General features: G+C 40.1%; 1 protein-coding gene across 1 annotated transcript; it reads right to left on the bottom strand.

Annotated features, from left to right (window-relative positions):
* Positions 1-1,016: 1,016 nt before the first annotated feature.
* On the bottom strand, positions 1,017-24,100 carry LOC124256085. Its single transcript, XM_046690018.1, has 3 exons — positions 23,819-24,100; positions 3,214-3,807; positions 1,017-1,894 (listed from the first exon to the last, which is right to left on the bottom strand). The coding sequence occupies exons 1-3, from the start codon at positions 23,870-23,872 to the stop codon at positions 1,550-1,552; spliced, it is 993 nt and encodes a 330-aa protein (XP_046545974.1). The 5' UTR covers positions 23,873-24,100; the 3' UTR covers positions 1,017-1,549.
* Positions 24,101-25,275: the final 1,175 nt, after the last annotated feature.

Raw genomic sequence — 25,275 nt, forward strand, 5'->3', positions numbered from 1 at the left:
ATGAATAAGTGCAGTTATTATTAAAAGTGAATGAGTAGTGTTTTCTGCCGCTTTGAATACAATTCACGGCATATCAGCTTAATGTGCGCGAAATATACACGTGGTGACTTACTAAACCAGCACGTATCATAATGAGAGAGAGCTTGGGACTCGAACCAGCGTGTTAGGATCCTAACAAAACAAAGGGAGAAAATTCTACTAGGCGATTTTGGAAAAATGTAATTATTATGTCCAAAACAATCTTGAAACAAACAACTGAACAAAGCATGTACTTGGCCTTATTATGACTTCACGTCTACCCTACCCGTGAAGATCCGGGTTAGAATTGGTTTACAGCAACGCCGTAAGAAGCGACTAACGGGATCAGGTGGTCACGCTCGCTGACTTGGTTGACACATGTCATCGTATCCCAAATACGTAGATCGATGCTCATGCGGTTGATCACTGTGCCCATGTGGAGAATCAAACCCGGGTTTTTCGGCGTGACAAGCTGACGCTTTCGCCATCAGGGTACCACACCGCACCAGAACGAACAATGATTTTCAACACTGGAACATTGGTGTCCGGTTACCAGATAAATATTTCGTCGCCTTGGACTACACTGTGAAGAACGGTACCCGTGAAGATCCGGGTTAGAATTGGTCTTCAGGAAACCACGCTTGTCGTAAGTGGCGGCTAATGGGATCGGGTGGTCAGGCTCGCTGACTGGGTTGACACATGTCATCGTATCCCAATTGCGTAGATCGATGTTCATGCTGTTGATCCCTGGATTGTCTGGTCCATTGTTTACAGACCGCCGCCACATAGTTGGAATATTGCTGAGTGCGGCGTTGAACTGAACTCACTCACTCACCGTGAAGCACGGAATAGCGCTATAAAGGGTCTTAGCATCCTTTGTACCTATAGCGGTTGACACACACATTATTTCTGAAGTCCATGAGGGTTGTTACAACTACATGACGCTGGGTCTTCCTGACTTTTCCATTACGCACGGATGTAGAATATAGCATTCCCTATGTGTTTAACTATCTGTAAACCGTTTTCTCAAACATAATAATATATACGATTCACCTAATGTTATCAAGCGGGAACAAGCACGAACAGTCGTGATCACAAAAATGATATTTCCTGACGTGAATTTTATCCAACATGATCTGATATTTCCATTAAACATGGAATATGTTGCCAGTAGAGATGTCGTAAAATGTTAAAATTGTTACAAATCTATGTGCACGATGTAGTTCGAGTCCTTTGAACATCATTTCAGTACTATGTTGTGTCAGCATGGTGCGGGTCTTCCACCTTAACGACTTTGATGAAACCCACGAGCAGGGGTATGCTGCTGGCAAACCTAGAAACAGAACCCAGGGAAATTCCAACCCACGATTCTAGGCTCCTGGTACGCCCAAGGGACGCAACTCTGCACAAAGAGATGCGGCACTTCAGATGACTTGGACACCCGTGACCCCGAAATGGCTGCGCAGGATTTTCATAAAAAATGTGAAAATTCAGCACCTACGAATTTACAAAATACATATTTTTCATCATATTACGTGACCTTGACACTGCTGAGTTGACCTTGATTTGCGGAACGTTCCTTTCGAAGACCTAGGGCTCCTGTGTCTTTCAGTTCATCCGTCCTTAGAGTTAGGTCGATTTGAGTTGACAATATGGATCTGACCAATCGTTCATGGTGCTCTGCTTTCGTTGGTTGGGTTGTCGTCTGCGCAGTATGACCTTTACCATTGTTAGACAAAAGGGTACCGGAAGTCATTAACACAATGAGAACTGGGATGACCACAACCAACGCCACCATGACACAACCGCACATCATATGGTGCATGCGTTTCTTCTTCTGACGTTTCGTTTGCAAACTTTCTTCAATCTCTGACAACTGAAAGCAAAAAGGAAACAAAATGAAAAAATAACGAATCAGGACGTATGAATGATTGTTTGTTGCTTAACGCCTCACTCAGCAATATTCCAGCTATATGGCGGCGGACTGTAAATGATCGAGTCCAGACAATCCAGTGATCAAAGTATGAGCATTGATCCACGCAATTGGGATACGATGACATTTGTCAACCAAATCAGCGAGCCTGACCACCCGATCCCATTAGCCGCCACTTACGACAAGCGTGGTTTCCTGAAGACCAATTCTAACCCGGATCTTCACGTGTCGACGGGCTCATACCGAAACGTTCAAAACTTCTTACATTAGCTATGTGGATAACGTTTGAAAATTATCACTGACAACGTATATCCGATGCAGTTTCGGACATAGTGACTTGTACCATATCTTGACATTACTCACTACCTACTGTTGACTAATAAACGCGTATTTAATATACAATTGGAAGCATAAGAAAGGTAAGCTACTTCGGAATTCATGGATGACAACTCCTTTATTATATTATGATACGACGGACATGCCAATGTCAGTGGAGACAGAACCTATCATTTTAATGTGGAACTTCCGTTGATAACAAGATCAAGGCCACCCATGTAAGGGAAATGAGTTACAGATGTTGCGGATCAGTGCTCAGGTGGTCCCGGATGATAACAGTCTTGGTTACGCAAACAGCTACATGGATTAATGGCAACCAGAAAAGCAAAGGTCTTAAAGAGTTGCCCTGAAGTGTTCATCTTGTTATAGAATTGGGTTCCGAGGCCAGTGCTTGCCCTTCTTGCTCCACCTAACATCTCACATTGTGTGAAATTCATTAAAGACTTGAGTAATATATTGTGGAATTCAATCCATTCCAGAAACCTCAAAGTAGGTGCAGAATCATAGGGACCCGTTAGATTTGGTCTTCAGTAACCCATGCTTGTCGTAAGAGCCGACTAACGAGATCGGGTGGTCTGGCTCGCTGACTTGGTTGACACATGTCATCGTATCCCAATTGCGTAGAACGATGCTCATGCTGTTGATCACTGGATTGTCTGGTCCAGACTTGATTATTTACACACCGCTGCCATATAGATGGAATATCGCTGAGTGCAGCGTTAAACAACCAAACAAATTATAGGGTTAAATATGATGATGCCGAATGAGTTTGGATGGTCAACGCACAGTTAGGCTGTTTAGGTTCAATATGAACTCATGTACCCTTGCCGCTGCCCACGCTGCTAGGGGGACGTGGGCACACTCCTGATCTATGTCAAATATTGTTATTGATTTTGTCATAATCATTACAATGCTATTATACTTACCACAACACCATTCACCCCTGTTGCGCTGATTATACTGATGTTTCCGGACCCAACCGAATAGTCGACGCTCCTTGAGCGTTGAAAAGATGGACAGGAAGTTGCGTCACGAGGTATGTTCACTACGTCATCATAAGCTGGAGGTGGATCCGAATTACTTCTCTGTAGCTGCGGTGACCTAGAATGTCTGTGACCCTTGTCATTTTGTATGTGGGGAATTGGCGACGAATGGAGCGGCGAAATCTCGTGATATTCGTGTGAGAGACAAATCATGACGTCATCTCTTTGAGTCACAGGGGCAACACGAGATGGTGTGGGAGACATCTTGAAACTTCTCGGCGAGGAATCTAGTTTTCGGGACCGAGGGGTCGTGGGTGACGGGTTTCTGGAATCTCTTTGTACGTCGAACGCCAAACTCCCACAAAGAACGCTCGTCATGGCTTCTTCGTAAGACGGTGGGACAATTCCGGATGATGTGTCTGAGCACACGGGAAACGTTGAGTCTGAGCCATTGAGGGCATTGAGCGGCATGAGCCCAAATGTATCATTACTCACTCGGGACGATCCTGAGATCACTGGCGTCATGAACATGATGATCTGGAAACAGAACAAAGAATATTTCAGTCAGAGTTCAAGGCGTCCTATTACGAAGCCAGATCACGTTTAAAAAACGATGACAATACCTTTATATATCGAAACCTCGTTAACTCGAACAACTTTACCTATACCTCCATACATCATTTATGAAGGCGACATTGTGGTATCCTTGGTAGTACTGTTTGTTAGATCAAGATTTGCCTATGTAAATGTTCAGATAACTCTAATCGTATTATATTGTCTCGTTAACATCGCGTTCACGACATTTCAGCATACGTAAGTGAATAGTTTTAGTCATACCTAGAGTCTCATAAACTCTTCACACTTACGCTGCAGTAAGACGTCATTATCAGTTGGAACATGCATGAATAAGTCATTCACAGATTCACCCACTCCCTCAAACGCCCACGTCTAAACGAACTACCACCGTACTTGTAATATGTTCCCTTTCTGTCTCGATTCCAGTGAATTTTGTTGACATAGGAATACTCAAAACTGGCTGTTCCCTGCAGTAATTACTATACTGCAATGTGGCCGTTCTGATTTCGTAATTGCTGAAACCCGATGTTATCTTTAAACAATATAACTCGCTCCCTATGTTTTCTCTGGTTTGGTCGAGGCCGAATTCTACTGTAGCCAGTAAACATCACGAGATATTGATTTTATGGGTTTCATTACTCATTGTTTTATCTTCTAACAAGTGGCATCTTGACATTTCAGGTTTCCTTGAAAACAAGTCCCGTTCGTACCAAATGCAGCATCTGGCGTTATACACAGCATCATCAATCTTGACGTCTCTGGACATCATCTCGACGGTGACAAACTACAGCGGCCATTGACCAGAAGATTTGGATGAATACTTCCTGGTTGTTTTAGATTACAAAATAGAGTTCTATTTTAGCAAATTAACTAGAAATATTTGCCCACACAAAAGAACATGTGCAGTGATATTGGACACAACCACGATATTGATGATAAATAACGATTTACACGACTTATATTCCAAAAAAATCTACACTGTTATGTACGTTCCCGCATTGTTATTTTTCAATCACGATGTTTTCAGTACATAGAGATCACAGTGTTCCTATCAATTTCATCAATTCCCAATCAACCAATATCACATTTTACCATCTTAGAGGGGCGGTGGGGTAGCCTAGTGGTTAAAGCGTTGGCTCGTCGCGCCAAAGACCCGGGTTCGAATCCCCACATGGGTACAATGTGTGAAGCCCATTTCTGGTGTCCCCCGCCGTGATGTTGCTGGAATATTGCTAAAAGCGGCTTAAAACTAAACTCAGTCAGTCTGTCAGTACCATCTTAGACACCTTTATCTCGTTGGTAAATTCATTCCAGATGTAGGTGCAGACATAAGCCAGTATTTTCATTCCTTTATATTCCGAGTTCGCTCCTGTGAACGAATAACTTGATAGCAACTGACCGTCATTTTTTATAGGCGCATGATACAACACATTGGTTAAGAACTGCAATTTATGAATAAAACAAATAACTGATCGAAGATAGATTTCATTACAACCTATCTGCAAACATACATACTTAGTAGACAGAAAGTAGTATCCAATCTAAGAGTCAACAGTGATTATGACTGCTTCGCTACGAAACAAATATTTCTTCTAAATGTTATCGGTATTGTATTACTCAATATTCAGTGTTTATTGATAAAGCACTTTGGAGATAAACCCACGGAAGCCATTTTAATACGAAAGCACGTCTGATCCAATTATTAAATTGTATATTTTCATGATGCCATCTTGAAATTTCAAGATATTTTGTTTATTAAGGTAACCTCTTCAAATTCCATTACAATTATTTTGAAATTTTAACAATAGTTTGAAATTTGATTTAGAAGATAAACATCATAGCAAAATATTTTTATGGTTTGAAATTTCAAAGTCATCATCTTGAAATTACAATTCCGTATCATAAAAAATGAAAAACAATCTCTTCTCTCCCTAGAGGCTTACGTATTCTCCCACGAACAACTGCAAACCTCAACATTATTTATCCGGTGATGTCAATCGAACGTGACATTTACCACACGTGTCGTACGTGATGCGACATTGCGTAATGTGTTCTACGGCGTGCTGTCCTTGAAATGTCACGATGTTAAGTTGTTACTGCGTCGCGCGACTTACAGTGACGTCACAGACCGTCTTAAAGGAACACGATTCTGATTGTGGACAGATTAACGAATAGGCTTGGATTATAGTGTTTTTTGAGACTTTATGTTGCAACTTGGTACACTAAGATCATTATACAGAATCAATATCTAATAACATTGCAATAATCTCTTTAAAATGTTAGCTATACGTTCCTGGCTAGCTATTCTTGAAACGTTCGTAGCCCTACGAACTTCTTAAGCCCATTCTTAACACATTGGCTACGATCAAAGTTAAGAATTCTTAGAGCTACGAACGTTTCGAGAATAAGGGCCCTGTTTTTTTTGTTAGAGTGTACTACAGTCAAACACAGTTGTGTCGAAGTTTGATGTGTCGATCTTCCAGTTGTCTCGACGTGAACTCTTGGCACTGCCTATTTATTATTTAGACATCATTTAATGTGGTTGTGTCGAACCTCGGACAACTCGAGGTAGTTTCGAAAGTCCCTTCAACTTCGACACAAAGGTATTTGACTATATGTGCAAACATGTTTCTTCGAGTGAGTGAGTGAGTTGGGTTTTACACCGCTTTTAGCTATATTCCAGCTCTATCGCAGCGGGGGACACCAGAAATGGGCTTCACACACTCTACCCATGTAGGGAATCGAACCCGGGTTTTTAGCGTGACGAGCGGACGCGTCAATCACTAGGCTATCCCACCGCCCCAGGTTTCTTGGACACTTCATAAGAGGCAAGTAAAGGACGGGCGACTGTTGAGGAGTGTCATCGTATGTCAAGTGCGCAGATCGATGCTCGTCATGATATCAATCACCAGTTTGTCTGGTCCAGACTGCCGTTATGTAGCTGGAATAGTGCTGAGTAAACATCAATCAAAGAGTGATTTCCTATGTTATATTATATTATCATGTTATCAGTATTTGTATAGCACCAATATCCAGCTCATCTCAGCTGGTCAAAGGCGCTTTGCTTTGCCCTCGATCATAGGATGTCAATCTCAACGGCACGTCGTATTTTTCAACCTCAACTCCCGGGGGAGCTGTACTTTCATCAACAATACTCCAGTCACTTGGATACATCCCATTATATGTAAATAAAAATGCTTGTTTAAAATGCTTAATATAAAACTACATAGACCCATTTTTGATTGAAGTTATGCAATCTGACAGGAAAAAAAATCAATTAGTTTCAAACATTGTATACACCTTATCCCGTTATCCCAAAGACAAATCTCATGAAAAACACCATTCCAACATCCATAGATCATTTCTTCAATGTTAATAGGTGACCATGCTTATACTCAAGGGTTCAGGAAAAAAATCTACGTGGCAAAACCCTTCATGCATCGACCTGATTGGTTGGTGGGTTTGTTGTTTTACGCCGCACTCAGTAATATGCAAGATATAGGGCGGCGGTCTGTAAATGATCCAGTCAGGACCAGACAATCCAGTGATCAACAGCATGAACATCGATCTACACAACTGGGATACGGTGACATGTGCCAACCAAGTCAGCAAGCCTGACCACCCGATCCCGTTAGTCGCCTTTACTGAACGGGTTACTGAAGACCAATTCTAACCCGGATCTTTACCGGTCGAATCCACCAGAAATCGATTATGATATTTCGAATGCTATTTCGAATAAAGCATGTGTTCATAAATCACCGTCAAACCATCATGATACCAAGATGAGCATTCGTTCATCACAAACACATGCAAAGGAAAATTAATTATCCTCCCAAAAAGGAACATACGTCATAACTCACAAAAGTAATGAATTAAATTCTACTATTTGGGCGATTTCAACCAAGGTTGAAACTGTTGGTTGATATTGAAGTAAAATAAAATAATACTTGTTTGAACTGAGCCAAAAGGAAACTTGTGACAAAACGAAAAGGTTTAATTTTTGTAATACCTTTTACATAGCTCCAGCTTGTCGGAATAATGTGCTCTGACTACCAGCGAAAAGGTCTCGCTCCCCATCCTTACATCCTGGCCATGCCAACCGCGCGTGTCAGTATATATATTACCTTGAAAATCCTCACGTGGGCGGTTAGATACAATCAATATCGGCTAGATTAGACAGAGAGTGTGAGGTTTTCATTGTCGCGACCTGAATTGATCTTCCAAGCAGTCAGTGTTGAATAATTGATGTACCTGTTTATCGATACAATATCCCTCTTAGGCGACATGATCTGGGGGTGACCCTGCATCATCAACCGGCCACATGATCGACACGATAAACAATCGGCTGATTTGTGGCAGTGAGACACACGTACTTCCCCATGACCTCAATCACAGTATAAATGAAATGGATCGTGACTGTGTTTGCTTACGGAGAAGGTGAATGACGAGTGATTGTAACGAATGAGTGACACTGATTTAGTGAGTGTAAGATAATCTCCCTTTCGAGTGAGTGAGCGAGTATAGTTTTTCGCCGCTAATGACAATATCAATAATGGTTTTACGCCACTTTTAGCAATATTCCAGCAATATGACGCCGGGGACACCTGAAATGGGCTTCACACATTGTACACCTGTGGGGAATTGAACATGGGTTTTTGGCGTGTCGAATGAACGCTTTAAACACTAGGAGACCTCGCCGCCCTTCATTCAACATACGTTAAATGGCTACAATGGCTACAAAGTGTGAAACCCATTTCTGGTGTCCCCCGCCGTGATAGCGCAATGCTCACTACGTGAAACAACAGTGAATCCAGTTTCTACGCACTGAAACAAGTTACTACGCACTGAATCCAGTTCCTACGCACTGTCAAAGAAACTATTTTAGAAAATGTACAAACATTTACATATCAGTTTCTTAGACACAATAATCGTCGTTAACAAGTCTTTCCACCAAGAACCATGAGTATCGGTGCTTTGCCTTATCATTCGGGACCACTCGTATCATTCCGTGACAAAAATTACTGGTAACGGTCAGGGGCGAATGTTTACGTCTTGAAATATCGATCTCGGCTGTATCCACGCTAGATTCAAGCCGTACACGGCTGGGCCTGGGCTAATTATATAACACATTAGAAACGTTTATCACGGTACACAATGACGTCATGACTTGAAGTGCGTAGAGTTGCACCGTGTTACATACACTACTGGAATATAGTAACTGTGCATTGTTTGATGTTATGCCATTTTTTAACGCAAAAAGAAAATAACATGATTTGTCACGTTTTCCATAATCACTGGTTAACTGTTGGCAGGAGATGATATCGAAACCTTTATGATTTGATACTAGGCACCCTTGAAGAGATGTGGTGTCAAAAGTCAGTTCACAAATTGAGCATCGTGTGTGTCCGCCATTAACATTGGCAACGACAACGAATAGACGACACTAAACGATTGAAGAAACCTTGGGGAATGTTGTTCCATGTTTGAACCAACGCTTGTCCCTATTCAGCAAACGTCAATGGCTGATTCTGGGCTTGACGTAAACGTCTCTCCATTTCATCTCAAGGGTGCTCGATAGGGGACAGGTCCGGAGAAGCAGCTGGCCAGGGGAGTACCGGAATATTCTTCTGTCTCAGGAAATCTGTCACAACACGAGCGACGTGTGGAAGGCATTACATTGCTGAAGCGTATGGTCACATCTCTGTCCTTGAATGAACGGCTGCACATTAGGCCCAATGATCTCATCCCTGTATCGCAGACCTGTCATATTTTGCCATTGACAAGTGACAGTGAACAAAACACCATCCCCCATCTTGTCCCCTGTACCGTAGATGATGTCTGCACCAGAAAAGACGTGTCTGTCGGTGACGTTGGAGAAGAATTTGAAGTATTGAAGGCCATCAGGGCCGGATTTTGTGCTCCTTTAGTCGGTTCCATACAGTCCTGGAACTGATTGGACGTAAGCCAGGAATGGTCCAAACAGTCAAACTGGCAGTCTGGAATCGATTTCTTACATGGATCAACCGAATGCGGTTGTCTTATTTTATAAATAAAATATGTTTAATATATTCGCTTTTGTTCGAGACGTAAATAATGAACATCTTCAAATACCTTTATTTTCCACATGAAATTGGAATTTTAATTAAACAATAGATAGGACTACTGTACTTAACGACGATCGTTGCTGAGTAGTCATTGTGGGACCGTTGCAAATATGTCAGTGTCGACCTTGGGCGAATTAGCCATCGACACGTGCAGCGAGGCCAGTGTTTGCCCATCACAGCTGTTTATCCAAACCACTAAGGGATTTCTAGAGCAAAATGACACAGCTGCTGTTCAGCTGAGATTTCATGTGATCATGGAATTATTTTTTGCGTGTTTACCTGAATAATGATTTCAGATATGTCACGACACGTCAACTTGATAGGGAACGCAAATGTACAGACGTTTGCCACCTCGATGGACCCTACTGACGTTCCTTTGCATGTGTTTGTGAGTGAGTTTAGTTTTACGCCGCTTTTAGCAATAATCCAGCAATATCACGACAGGGGGACACCAGAAATGGGCTTCACACATTGTACCCATGTGGGGAATCGAACCCGGGTTTTCGGCGTGACGAGCGAACTACTAAGTTACCCCCTCGCCCGCATGTGTTTGTGACGCTGCATCCGGTGGACAGGATACACTCACCTTTTTTAGAACACCCGGTGTCATCGATGTTTGATAGTGAGTGATGAAAATATATATGAAAAGAGTGTCAAAGAATACCTAGTCTTGACAATCCTCAGTAACAGATTACATTTGCTATAATGTCTGTGGAAATCACATGAATGGGCCAATGAAAATCAGTGATGACACCAGGTGTTCGCGAAAACACATGCTCAGGATGAACTCGGAATCGTATATCGACCCTGCTGTTTCGTCACCTTTCTCATTATCATAAGCGTTCAAAGCACTCAACAACAGACCACATTTTACACACACATTCACAAACGGAATATGTTATTGCTTCACGTGAATATGGCCATTTGAATAAGACATTACTGAATATAGACTGATTAAGACATACGTGGCTGTCATCCTCCCACGCATTATCAAGTCGTCGGAACAGACACCCGTCCGTTTACGTCACGAGCAAATGCGATCTATATATATGCTGTCGATTCCATACAGAAATCAATGTCAGAATCAGATCAATAAGAAATTCTATAAGTATCATTGCCAGCCTAACAATCCATTTCTTTATGAAGCTATGTTCTGTATTGGTAACGCCAAATATCATAAGCTACGACTTTCATGGTGACTAAAATAAAAGAAACAAGAAATAGATATTCAGTGGTGCTGTATTTGATTCAGTACCACAGTTGTGTTGATCTTACCGTTGTAGTGCACTGGCGTCTGTTATCATACAAGAAACGTTTTTAATTTGCCAATGCAATTACCATTTGTATACTTGCTTTTGTCTGGTAGTTTACACTAGAAGCCATACACTGACTGAGTTTAGTTTTACGCCGCTTTTAGCAATATTCCAGCAATATCACGGCGGGGGACACCAGAAATGGCCTTCACACATTGTGCCCATGTGGGGAATCGAACCCGGGTCTTCGAAGAAGCCATACAAACAGAGGCGCTTCCAAACCAACGAAATTCGTATTTGACATTTACAATAACGGGATTGGTTTAGATGTTTTTAAGTTAATTCATCATGATGTTCAACATGCTCATTCATGCACCAATGTTGTACTGGAGACATTTTTTAAAAACACAGTATAGTACATATATGTTTATAATGCATATGAGTTCATCTTAAATACATAAATTATTGTGTATGATGCTTTATATATAGTCATAGGCAATGATGGAGATTTCTTAATACAAACGGTTGTGTAGCCTAGTGGTTAAAGCGTTCGCTCGTCACGCCGAAGACCCGGGTTCGATTCCCCACATGGGTACAATGTGTGAAGCTCATTTCTTGTGTCCTCAAGCTTCATGGCGGCGGTCTGTAAATAATCGAGTCTGGACCAGACAATCCAGTGATCAACAGCATGAGCATCGATCTACACAATTGGGAACCGATGACACGTATCAACCAAGTCAGCGAGTCTGACCACCCGATCCCGTTAGTCGTCTCTTACGACAAGCATGGGGTACTGAAGATCGATTCTGATCTGGATCTTCACGGGTCTCTCGATCATAAGATCATGTTCAGAACATCTGGATAATGAAACGTGGAATTTTCTGAGATTAATATCGTGGAGGTATTGCTCTGTATTCAAAACAGATTTAAACGTACTGTAAAAAAGTGGATTTGGGCGATTGTATTTTAAGATAAAAAATTCCAGCTTCCTGGAATGATGTAGATCCAGACCACGATATGTCATCAGGTACGGCCTCTGGATAACATAATTCGTTTGATGGATATGTCCATTTTACGTCACCATACAAAGCTGTCAATGTTCAGTCTGACTGGTAAACATGTATTGTTGATTTACTTGAAGATATACTGTAGATATTTTAATTCCATGTGTGTTTAGTTAATAATTATATGAGAAACACTTCAGTTTTTAGACAATGTTGGAAGTATATCGAGTGTATTTAACACTGGTATTCATTGTCCACAACACCCAAAATAGCCTTGGGGAAGAATATATGCCAATGGTTGTTATTGATTTGCCTCGAGCTCTTGTTGTCGATTCTGGATTTAGTGGTGTTGCTCAGAATTGCTGTCTAAGAATGATCGAAGACCGACCCGTAACCACCGAAGAATGATGTCTTTGTTACCCGACATATGCACAGCAATTGTTATTAAAAAATAACTATCACCGGAGTTTTCCAAAACCGTTCCTGTACATTGGGTCTTAACATTTACAATATTGATTAAGGTGTTATAGTGACGAATTCAGGACAGCCATCGTCCAAATCTTTCAAAATACCCAAAAATAGGTAGCCAAGCCACGTTTGACTTAATTTTAATTATTTAATCTGCAATCTTAATCTTTATCACTACCGCAGTGTACATTGTCTTGTCAGCCACCCTGTACCACTCTGTCAATCTCATTATTTATTGTATATGCCATTTATTGCCTTTATTGGTCATCCCCCTTGGCCGTGTCTGCCATCACATCAACTGGTCAAGGAAGTGCTACTGTTTCTCTATCTGTCAATAGGTGAGTCGTCGCCTGTCCATTGTTGTCAAAAACTGCATATAATATTATATGCTCACATCTGTATTGTCAAGGAGTCCGGTATTCCGACTGTCTGTGTAGTGACGTCCGTGAGCAGGATAATGCCACTCGTAGGAAACGCCCTGGGGTTGAGCAGGAACTCCGCTCACCTCAGTTATGTATACTTGTTTATGTCATGTCTTGTGTAACCAACTAAAGAAGTTTGAACTCAACCTTTACATTTAGTTTTTGTCAACGTATTGTTCATCTCAATTATGAGCTAGTTCCCCAGTCGACCATATACTACGCGTTGACAAAGGTACACTTACACGAATTTGGTCTCAGCGAGTTAACCAGTTTTGTTGGGAAGCAGACATCTTAAATGTGTACAATATCAGTTAATATGAACGAATAAAATATTCACTCAGGAAGATAACAAAACGTATAAATGTTAAGTGGTTTTACAAATTTTACTGTAAAAGTGTTTCCATGTAATTAACAACAATAATGAATTTCAAACATTTTGGTAATTGCTTTGAGCACCCAGTGAAAGACTAAAAGAACACGAAAGTCAATGTATATATTGTTTGGTTTATAATCATAGCACAGTTATTTGATAGATACGAGGGGAGGTAAAACGTTTTGAGAACTCACTACCTAAAGTTGTGAAACAGCTGTGCCGCTAGTAGTATTGCATACATTGATCGTTCATGAGATACCTGTGACAGATTCAACACCTCGCAACAAACGGTATTAATGTTGTGATTACTGGAAGAGAGATGCCCTACTGATATCATGGAGAATTCTAAAACTGAGTACAGATCTGTAGTTCATGTCCTCAGACTAGAGGGTGCCAACACAAGCAGAATCCACGAGTACAGTCCTGACCTGGCACCCAGTCATTATAACCTGTTTCGTAATTTGAAGTCTCATTTGCGTGGAAGACGATTTGCCAATGATGAACTCAAGGCTACGAGAGGAGGTCAAAAAGGTTTGAGGTCTTCTCACATCAGTAGGGTATCTCTCTTCCAGTTATCGCAATATTTATCTAAATTATATGACATATGACATCTTTTTTGATATGTGAAATGTTAGGATGTCTATTTGCTAATCTTGATATGAAAATTTTGTATTTTGGGATAACTATGATGCGATTGAGCACATAATTTCTTTTCTCAGGGTATCCAAATAATGCCTTTTGTTTATCAAAGTGAAGAAGAGTGTCCGTTTTATGTTGAATACACGCAGTAACATTATTCCAAATTTCTTTGACAATATCACGTTCATAAAATATGTGTATTATGGTTTCAACACTTGTTTTGCAGAAAGTACAAGTTTCAACCAGTTTCATTTTACGTTAGTAAATCGTTCTTTCAATCGTAAATTTTGTAATAAAAAAATTAACTGCGTAAAATCCTAATTGTTTTGAAACGCTGCTTTTAGCAGAGATTTCGGCATCTCACTATGTCAGGCAATGCCTCTACGGATTCCCAGACACGTGCTCTGTCACCGTAATTATGCAAATCACTGGATTGTCTAGTCCAGATGCGATTCTTTACAGACCGCCGTCACACAGCAGTAGTCAAACAAACGAACGAGCGAACAAACGAACGAACGAACGAACGAACAGTTATAGTCGGAACTGAACAGTCGACTCGTCTTTAAGTAGAGATTTCTTACGGATCTGACAGGGTTTTGTCGGTTCTATTTACTGAAGATCCGGATATTACTCGGATCATTACTCGGACCATAACAAGGGTTTGTGTGTGAGATAATTAATACGGTAAACAAAGAGCACCCTGATGAATATTTAGTCAGTACATTTTACCATATAGCTGAATTTATAATTGATTGCTTGGATCAACTTATGAACATACTACGTTGGGTATATGTCACAGTGTGCTTGCGCTGAGAGGAAGCAAGAATACTGAGCTCTGCAAACTTCATGAATTTTCACTGTGTTATTCACTTCCAACGGATGAGAAAGTTACATCTACTTCTACAGAATTGTCAGAGGAATCTGGACACTTATCCACATTTGATAAATCTCATGTTTGGAAATGTGGACTTTGTTCATATTTTCTATTCATTTGTGTACCTTCCCTGAAAACAGTTCACCTATGCTTGATCACCCAAGCTGGAGCAACTCACGGCATACAATGGAGACCAATCAACAACCTATCAGTTATTTACCATCAGAACTGAGACAGATCAACCTCAGTTTCTGTAACTTCAGCAACCCCCATTACATCACTGGCTTATCGAGACTGGTGTCCCAGTCAGATCCATCAAGAAGACAAAGAGAGGATGTCGTGGTGGTAGGAAAAGACAAAGGAAGATTAAGGTTATTGTATCAAAGTCTGGATCAATACAAACTCAGGTCATACCCAAACCTGGCCATCCAAGTTCATCCAAGGAAACCATGTGATGTGTTCAAGGCTGCCTTATGGAATGCCCAGTCCTCGCGCAATAAAGCTATTGACATTCATGATACCTTATATAGAACAAACTTTATGGATTCTTCTTTTTATTCGTGAGTGCGACGTTTCGATACAGATTCTTGTACCGTTGTCAAGCAGGAATGGAACAAGGGGGATGAAGAAGAAGGGGGATGTATTCATGATACCATCATTGATGATGGTATTGATATCCTTTTATCACAGAATCTTAGCTTAAAGAAGTTGGGGACGATTCTATTATTGCAGTAATGATACCAGTTGGATATATATTTGAGCATTTACCTCGCAAGCAGACTGTCGGTGGGGGAATTGCCATAATCTTTAGAAACTCTGTTAACCTTAAAGTGTGTCCTTTGAAAATTCACTATCATTCGTTTGAGAGAATGGAGATACAGATATCTACATCAAGCGTAACTGTTCATGCTGTGTGCTTATACAGACCACCTCCATCAAAAGCTAATGGTTTGCGCTACTCTCAGTTCTATGATGAACCTTCATTGTTTCTAGAAACTACCACACATCACAACTTACTTGGGAGACTACAATGTGCAGTTTGATAAACCTGATCTCCCAGAAGTTAAAAAGCTGGTGAAGCTGTTGATAACCATGACTTGACCCAGCACGTTAAGGACCCTAACCACAATAATGGACACATTATAGATTGGATTATTATGAGAAGCAAAAGTGGTCTAATGAAGGACTTGTGTGTCTTGGATGGACAAATGTCTGACCATTTCTTCATTCTATTTAGGATGTCTATCCCAAAACTTAAACGCAAACTTAAACGCAACTGATGAATATGTTTCGTGCCCTATACTCTCAGTAGAATCTTCTAAACATGGAGATCTGCATTGATGACACAAAGCGATGGATGAACTCAAATATGCTCAAACTGAATGACAGCAAGACAGAAGCTTTACTAATGGGCACTCGTACCAATCGTGCCAAAGTGAGGGAAACTCAGATACGTGTGGGGAAGTCTGACATTCAGTTTTCAGACAAAGTCAAGAACCTTGGCGTCCTATTTGACCAGGAACTCTCCTGAGAAGCTAATATCAGTCGGACGATCAGGTCCTGTCACTATCAGCTACGAAACATCGGGGCTATCAGACACCTTCTTCCCACAAATGCGGCCCATACTCTTGTGCGCTCTTTGGTGTTATCAGGACTGGATTACTGCAACAGTCTCTTGGCCAACGTATCAAACAAGCAACTCCAGAGGTTGCAACGTGTTGAAAACACAGCAGCCAGGAATGTGATGAGGTGCAAGAAATCATCCCACATAACTCCAACTCTGATCCAGCTTCACTGGTTCCTGTTCATGCAAGAATTGAGTACAAGATACTGTTCTTAGCTATCAATGCTATCACCATTCTGCTCCTGCCTGTCAGAACTCACAAAACACTATGAACCACCACGAAAACTACGATCTGCAGACCTTTGTCTCCTCTGTGTGCCAAAGCCAAAGCTTAGATGGTTTGGGAAAAGATCCTTTTCCTTCAACGCAGCAACATTGTGGAACAAACTGCCTTGTGACTTGAAAAAAATTGAAAATCTCAGCACTTTCAAAAGGGCTTTAAAGACCCACCTGTTTAAACAGTTTTACAACACAGCCTAATCTACAAATTACACACTTTGTAAATACCAGTTGACTTTGTTAGCGCTATGAGAATTCACCTAGTGAATGGAGCTAAGCGCATTATAAATGCACTATGTGTCAGTTGGTTTTCGTCTCCTGTCTTTGGTTTGCTTACGTGATATTATACAGATTATCTTGCGGTTACGAGGCCTAGAACCTTGAATCAACACCGATTACGTGTAATGATGGCCTTCACACAATAGTAGGTGGTGGCGAGGTGATGGCGAGGTGATTGTAACGAATGCATATTACGAAGACACGTGATGTCATAACTGCTATCATACTTACTTGTGATGTTGTTCAATTATTCACCTCTTCTTAGTTTGGTTAGTTACTCTTAGAGTCTGAGGGTGTACTTCCTGGTGTATCTGTGGTTCCATAATAAGAAATTAGCTGCATTTTAAGCGATGGAATCACATTTTCTTTGCGAACACCTGGTGTCATTTCTAATATTATGTGTCCCATTCATCACTGTTTTAACTCTTAACATCTGTGAAATCTGTTTTGCTAGATATCTTTTCTATCCTGTAATGTTTAATTTGAGACGTAATTCATATTTATATACCTGCCGTATTTACATAACGAATACCAACACAGAAATCAATAAACATCAAGAGAGAAAGGTACATGGCAAAATATGCCATCAAGATTTCATCTGAAACATCAACGAAATGTGTTGACAAAAGTCGCCAAGGTATAAGCATACCTTTCAGGGTTGACGAGCTATAACAAACTTCATATTTAATACAAAATTTATGTACACCTCCAGGTGATGAGATATTTTGATATGTTAGGAATTTATCCTTTTTAACTACTAAAATAGGACGCTAAAGTTTAAAATTAAGTCAACACTGTTGTGTCGAAGTTGAAGAAACCTGCTTGAATATCGGGAGTTCGCCAAGGTATGTCAACAGCAAGGTGATGACTAAATAAGCAATACGTAACAACGAGACAACGAAAGGTTCTACACATCAGAGTTCGATGAAACAGAGCTTGGCTGTATAAACCATGAAAGACAAATGTAACAAACTAGTCATAGCCGCCACTGTGCAATCATGGCCACCTGTCCACGAACACAAAAGAAGTTGATGATGGTCAAGCCAATATAATAGAAACAGTTATCACCTCACACAGGGATTTCTTGACACCTACAATGGAACCGTGATCAGCATTGAAATACGGCACGATTCATTGTAATGAAGCAAGATAAACACGACTGTAAATTACGAGATCGTGTCCACTGACGTTGAGGTTAGTACTCCGTCGACTCGAGGTGCGTGATGAGGTGCGCCATTTTGTTTCCTTAGATTGATGAGCTGACGGCATGGCTCTTGGGTGATATGCCATTGCCAAGCTACTGTCTATGCTATGGCTATATCTTATGTTGACCTCAAAGAGGGGGTGGGGTGGGGTGGGGGTGGGGGTTTGTAATTGTTCTGTTGTCTTGTCAATAATAATAAAAGGAGAGCAAGAAGAGAAGGAAGAAGACGAAGCAGAAGAAGATGACAAAGCTGAAGTAGGAGAAGAGTGAGTGACTATGGTTTTACGCCGCTTTTAGCAATATTACAGCAATATCACGGCGGGGGACACCAGAAATGGGCTTTACACATTGTACCCATGTGGAAAATCGAACCCGGGTCTTCAGCGTGACAAGAGAACGCTTTAACCACTAACGTTCTGTCGGAAGTAGAAAAAAACTGTTTTTAGGCTGTTACTCTGTATCCCTAAAATTTACACAATTGCAAATAGCATATGTCGAAATAACCCACATCGGCAAAAACGAGGCGTTCAGTGAGATGCGTAATAGGATATCCAGAAAAGCATGTTTACTCGTAAAATCGGGGCAAACTTAGAAAAAAATACGAATGGCTGCTGAAAACAATAGATCAGACTCTAGATAGCAGTTAGGTCGCTCAGCCAGGCATGACGACGGACCGTCGTGAGTCGTGAAATGCATGTGCTGCCTACAGGCACAACGGGTCATCTCAATTATATTTTATGCCTTTTTATGTGTGTTGAATATGTTTCATCTGTTGATTAACATCTTATGTGCCTTTCTTTTATAAAGTTTATGTTGTGATATGTAAAAGAGTATGATATCCATAGAAAAGCTTATATCAGCCATCGTATGAAGTGTCTCAAAATATATAGGTGGCATGACCACCAGAGGATCGACAGGATTGGATATTATTTGTAAATTGTTATGACATGCCGTTTACTTCCCCAGTTTAATTCCCATAAAGGAATATCTTATCTTAGCTGATATCTCTATCCCCAGCCCGACCCCAACCACTGTCTGCGACACCCGACCTGGTTTTGCTTTTGAGACGACCCCTCCTACCTATTTCTTTTTATAGTAACAGTGAGACTCCGTGGCAGCTACATCCTCCATAGTTTCAGTGTTAAAGTTATTATTTTTTACGTCAGCTATCGTTTATAATGAAGCTAAGTTTAATTACAAAATGGGCATTTTAAAACTGTCCTTTGTCATACAATATCATAGCACACTAATTTGCATAAAGCCATGGTCTGTTTCAAATAAATTGCTTTGGGCATAAACACACTTCTAATTTCTGCACTGATCTCTCCTCAGTAAAGTCCTTTTTCCACGTTTCCTCCCCCCTACCACTGAGACTGTAGTTAGGCCGAACGTATTTTAACAGATATTTCAAACTTTCACATATTAAAAACATAAACTGTAGATACAAATGCGAAAAAAACAGTGTTTTTTTCCGACAGTACTTTAGGCTACCCCACCGCCCACAAGAAGGAGAAGAAGAAGACAAAGTTGAAGAAGAAGAAGAAGAGGTTGAACAACAACAACAATCACAAGATCAGTTCAGAGCTCTTTACTCTTTACAATTCAGGGTATTGGCACCCTCACCCAAAGAATCATGTCCGACAATAGATCAACTCTCGCCCCTCAGTTGGTTGTATTTAAAAACTGTAATGGGAGGGCATGGGTCACGTTGCATGGCAGGTCTTCATGGCAATATTTGTTGTGCACATCGCGCATTTAGTTAGACTATGATCGTCTTGTGAAGCATGTCAGGGTTGATGATGAAACTTACGTATTCCCCTGATTTCTCAAACAAACCAACGATATAGGACAGAATCGCAGTGTCAATTATCATTTTGACGATGGTTCTGTACAGCAAATTGTCCTATCATTCGGCACAAGTTCAGTTTTACAAGGTAAGGCTAGATGACCGACCACCACACAGAGTGACTATGCAGTGTGTTGGGAGGAACAGTAGCCCTGACGAGGTCTTTGTTTGGATAAACATCGGACAGCCTGAAAAGTGAAGCAGAAGGCCCGTTTTCTTCCAAACCAGCCACAATCCGCTCGAGACCGTCAATGTGTGATCACAATATCAATTTAAAATTATAAGCATTTGCTTATAATGAGACTGTCCAACACATTGCAGTGGATGGCCACGTTGCCACACACAGTATCGTGACATGATGTCGTGGATCCATCCTATCCGACTTTGTCATGCTTTCAGTCTTCACGAAGAGGTCCAACCCATGGTACGACCATCAATATGTCGAGGAAGTCATAGACAATTTTATAATTCTTCAGTTAATAATCATAATATACAGCCTCAAACATATCTAAGCCATCAAACCTAACGCTGTCCTTTTTTCATTAATCCAAAGAAATCATTTATCCCTTGGAATTATCTGTTCATTCTGACACAAATGTGATTGAACAAATCCAGGAAAAACAAATATGCATCCCAAGTACGTACCAAGTTGTTCGATTGTTCTCAGTGCGGAAGGTATGGTACACCCCTGCGTTGAATGCTAACAGCCTTACCTACCGTAGTGCATCTACAAAGTAGCAGCGTGTCATGGTCCTGTTAGAAAAGTGATTTCCATGACATGAATGACTGATTATATTTATTCTATAATTATAATACAGCTGCATATCCTTGTCTGTCAGTATGTTTCATTTCCAACAAAATATAAATATCTATGTTTCTCCAAAAGCAAATCATATTGCTGCAACCTTTCACCATAAATGGCAATGGCGTAACCATAGTAGCTATGTTCAGTTGTCAACTGGTCTTTCACACTTTGCACAAGCGGGATCTGTAAGTTCAATAAGCCAGCACATATTTTCCAGATCGAGGATGCTTGTTCGCAACAGAAATGTGCACCACACATTACAATATCCATATAGTTTCATTTGCAAACATGTTGTTTCACCTGTTGGCCATGTACTACATATACAAAAGGTTAATTGGACATACAGGTGTCGGGCACATGCCAGCTGAATCCTCGTTTTGTAAGCCAAATCAATAAGGCTGGATTTTGTATGGTAACTGGATCGTGTTTCAGATACAGCTGCAAAATATGATAAAAAAGTAGGACGACCCTCATTACAGAAAAACTGGTTTGGAAGCCGATTTCGCCTGTCGTCTATTTTACGCTCTGTTTCAAATTTCATTTTGGTCAAACATTTGTGATTAAGTATGCTCCAGACTATTCAAATCTGAAAAGCTGCTATTACAAATATATAAAAGTACGATTGAATATATGCCATAGTTTCTTGCCAATGATCGATTTAATGTATCATCAAATGATTCAATACAGAAGTATGTCCACATGAATAATTTAAGATTATTACCATGTGTTTGAATATAAATATACAATAAGGTGGTTGCATTTTAATGTACCTACAAATGCTTGAATTTGAGAGTATAACCGGAGAATTGAATAAACGAGTAATTGTAATATTATATTTGGGATTACACTTTCTTAGTTAAGTACAAATTCTAGTACTTTTGTTGGGTTGAGTCCCATCCGGGATTCGAACACACACCCTCAGAGTCAGGCACCTAATCGCCGGCACACAAAGTCAGCCGCCTAACCCACTCAGCCAGCGCAACTTCCACAAAGTCCGCTGTCTAGACTACCAGTTGTCCGACTTCCATTTTTGTGGAAGTCACGGTGGCGGAGCCAAAAGCAGAGTTAATTGTACAGTTGTGACGATATCATGAGCAAATGCTTGTTTCAGCAGCATTACAGCTGTAGGATGTTGTTTGTAAACAAATTGAGTCTTAACCAGACAATCCAATGATTGTCACCATGTTATACGATGACAGAGCATGTGTTTATGAAATCGCTATGAAATATTAGGTGTTCGCGAAAATGTGAGCGTATCCTGTCCCATTGGTGGCACCCTTCATAAATATATGCTAAGTCTAGTCATTTGTCCACCTGAAATATTCGGGCACGTATGATATAAGTCAAAATAGGGAGCTGCATCGGACTGCGTTAACATGTGATTGACTGTAAGAGCATTAACATGTGATTGACTGTAAGAGCATTAACATGTGATTGAATGTAAGAGAATTAACATGTGATTGAATGTAAGAACATTAAGATATGATTGAATGTGATGTGAGAGAATAAACATATGATTGAATGTAAGAGAATTAATACATGATTGAATGTGATGTGAGAGAAAAACATATGATTGAATGTAAGAGCACGAACATATGATGGAATGTAAGAGCATTAACATGTGATTGAGTGTAGGAGAATTAACATGTGATTGAATGTAAGAGCATTAACATGTGATTGAATGTAAGAGCATTAACATGTGATTGAATGTAAGAACATTAAGATATGATTGAATGTGATGTGAGAGAATAAACATATGATTGAATGTAAGAGCATTAACGTGATTGAGTGTAGGAGAATTAACATGTGATTGAATGTAAGAGCATTAACATGTGATTGAATGTAAGAGCATTAACATGTGATTGAATGTAGGAGCATTAACATGTAATTGAATTTAGTAGCATTAACATGTGATTGAATGTAAGACCATTAACATATGATTGAATGTAAGACCATTAACATATGATAAATGTGATGTAAGAGCATGAACATATGATTAAATGTAAGAGCATTAACATGTGATTGAATGTAAGACCATTAACATATGATAAATGTGATGTAAGAGCATGAACATATGATGGAATGTAAGAGCATCAACACATCATTGAATGCAAGAAAATCACCATATGATCGAATGTACTTATGATTGAATGTATTAATGTATGAATGAGTGTCAGTGTAAGGTGCAAGAGCATCAGCATATCATTAAAGGCAAGTATCAACATCTGATTAAATGCAAAAATATCAATAAATGATTGGACATGAATATCAACACAGAATTGAAAGTAACAGTAAACGGTACGTTGTGAGACGTAAACTGAATCCCAGACTCTCGCCGATTTGGCTCGTCTCTTATTAATCAGTTGTCAGAGAAATAAGAAAAGCAGAAAAGCACAAAAGAACATAGCAGATTATGGTATAAGAATCGTAGAGCGATGTCGTAAATCACCAGAACTACAACCAAACCGACAATATACACATTGAATGTCCTCATGTGTAAATATCAATGCCATACACACACATTAATGGTCATGTGTACACACATTAATATCCCTTACGTCAAATTATTAATATCAATTTCCCCAAGGGCGATAGGAGGATCGTGATATGATATAAATATCCCGAACAATATAAAATGACGTCATACCACGAGACATCTTGTCGTATATATTCATTAGCTTTTGCATTTTTTCGAAGTCTGAACCACAATCGGGGTGTAATCTAACCCATTTCAAATACCGAAGCTCTTAGATGAGCCGTTTGGCAGAGAGACAGACACACGTCATATGGAGGCTCACCTGTAGCGTCAAATCTCGTATCTTGTTTCCAGGTAGGGTCAACTTCGCCAACATATGGTTTAGCCAGACATGTTTCTGTCCACACGTTGACAAGGGTAAAAACAATCGGCTTGATCAAAGTTCATGTCACGATGTTAAAGGCTGTGGTCTAAATCTTTGCTTGGACTATTTCACCACGAGGCTGAACAGAATTCCCCGTCCTTCAACAAATCGGTGTCGTAAAACACCTGTTGCTATAGCAACTGTTTGTACGCGCAGGTAACACTGGCCTCGTCGTACTTATCCCCGTGCTAGCGTTACAATAGCTTATCGACCAGTCGATCGACGGTTTAGATGACTGAAATTCGCTGTTTTGCGTTCAATATTTCAGCCTCAATAGGGCATTGAGAGGAATCTATTTGTGTACGTACCACTTGCCCGTTAGATCTACAGGCATGATATAATTAGACATTTTGCAGAAGTGACAACGATTCCCTAAGGATCAATTAAGGCAGAGAATACGAAACATCTGCTATACCAATACTTCCTGTTTGTGTTCGAATATGTTGGAACATTGGCAATAGGTTTATGATGGGATATATGACTGACAGCGCACAGCAATAAATTCACAACATATTCAATAAAGAACAATCAATGCATTGATTGGTTCCCTACACGAACATGCCATGCGTTCCTAACTCAACCTTGATAGATATTTGTAGCTGTTTCTGTATTTTGCTCCCGTTGCTAATGAATAGAGAGCTAATTGATTTACACAGGCGCGGTGTGACTGAGATACAGGTCGCAATAACATGTTAGATAAACACGAACATGTTAGATAAACATAATGTTACAAACGTAGTAACACGTTATTTAACAATATGCATGTTACTCAATCAGTAACACGTTATGTAAACATTTGCATGTTACAGAAACAGTAACACGTTATGTAAACATTTGCATGTTACAGAATTAGTAACACGTTATTTAAACAATTGCATGTTAGAGAAACAGTAACACGTTATGTAAACATTTGCTGTTACAGAAACAGTAACACGTTATGTAAACATTTGCATGTTACAGAAACAGTACCACGTTATTCTAACATTGGCATGTTACAGACGTAGTTACACGTTATTTAAACATCTGCATGTTACAGACGTAGTAACACGTTATTTAAACATTTGCATGTTACTCAAGCAGTAACACGTTATGTAAACATTTGCATGTTACAGAAACAGTAACACGTTATGTAAACATTTGCTGTTACAGAAACAGTAACACGTTATTTAAACATTTGCTTGTTACAGAAACAGTAACACGTTAAATATGCACATGCATGTTACAGTAAGGGCAACAAGTGGCCTAAACATATGTATGATGCAGACAAAGTTACACGTTATTTACACATTTGCATGTTACAGAAACAGTAACACGTTATTTGAACATTTGCATGTTACAGAAACAGTAACACGTTA

This window comes from Haliotis rubra, unplaced genomic scaffold (assembly GCF_003918875.1).
Source record: "Haliotis rubra isolate DU_JTF1 unplaced genomic scaffold, ASM391887v1 Scf617, whole genome shotgun sequence".
Taxonomy (NCBI): domain Eukaryota; kingdom Metazoa; phylum Mollusca; class Gastropoda; order Lepetellida; family Haliotidae; genus Haliotis; species Haliotis rubra.

What these genes read in the sequence shown, in the direction of transcription:
- LOC124256085 (XM_046690018.1), bottom strand. Translation starts at nt 23,872, where the DNA reads ATGTTGGCGAAGTTGACCCTACCTGGAAACAAGATACGAGATTTGACG. An exon ending in TACGAGATTTGACGCTACAG is followed by an intron (nt 3,808 to 23,818) that starts GTGAGCCTCCAT and finishes TTCTGTTTCCAG; the next exon opens with ATCATCATGTTCATGACGCC. An exon ending in CAGGGGTGAATGGTGTTGTG is followed by an intron (nt 1,895 to 3,213) that starts GTAAGTATAATA and finishes TTTTGCTTTCAG; the next exon opens with TTGTCAGAGATTGAAGAAAG.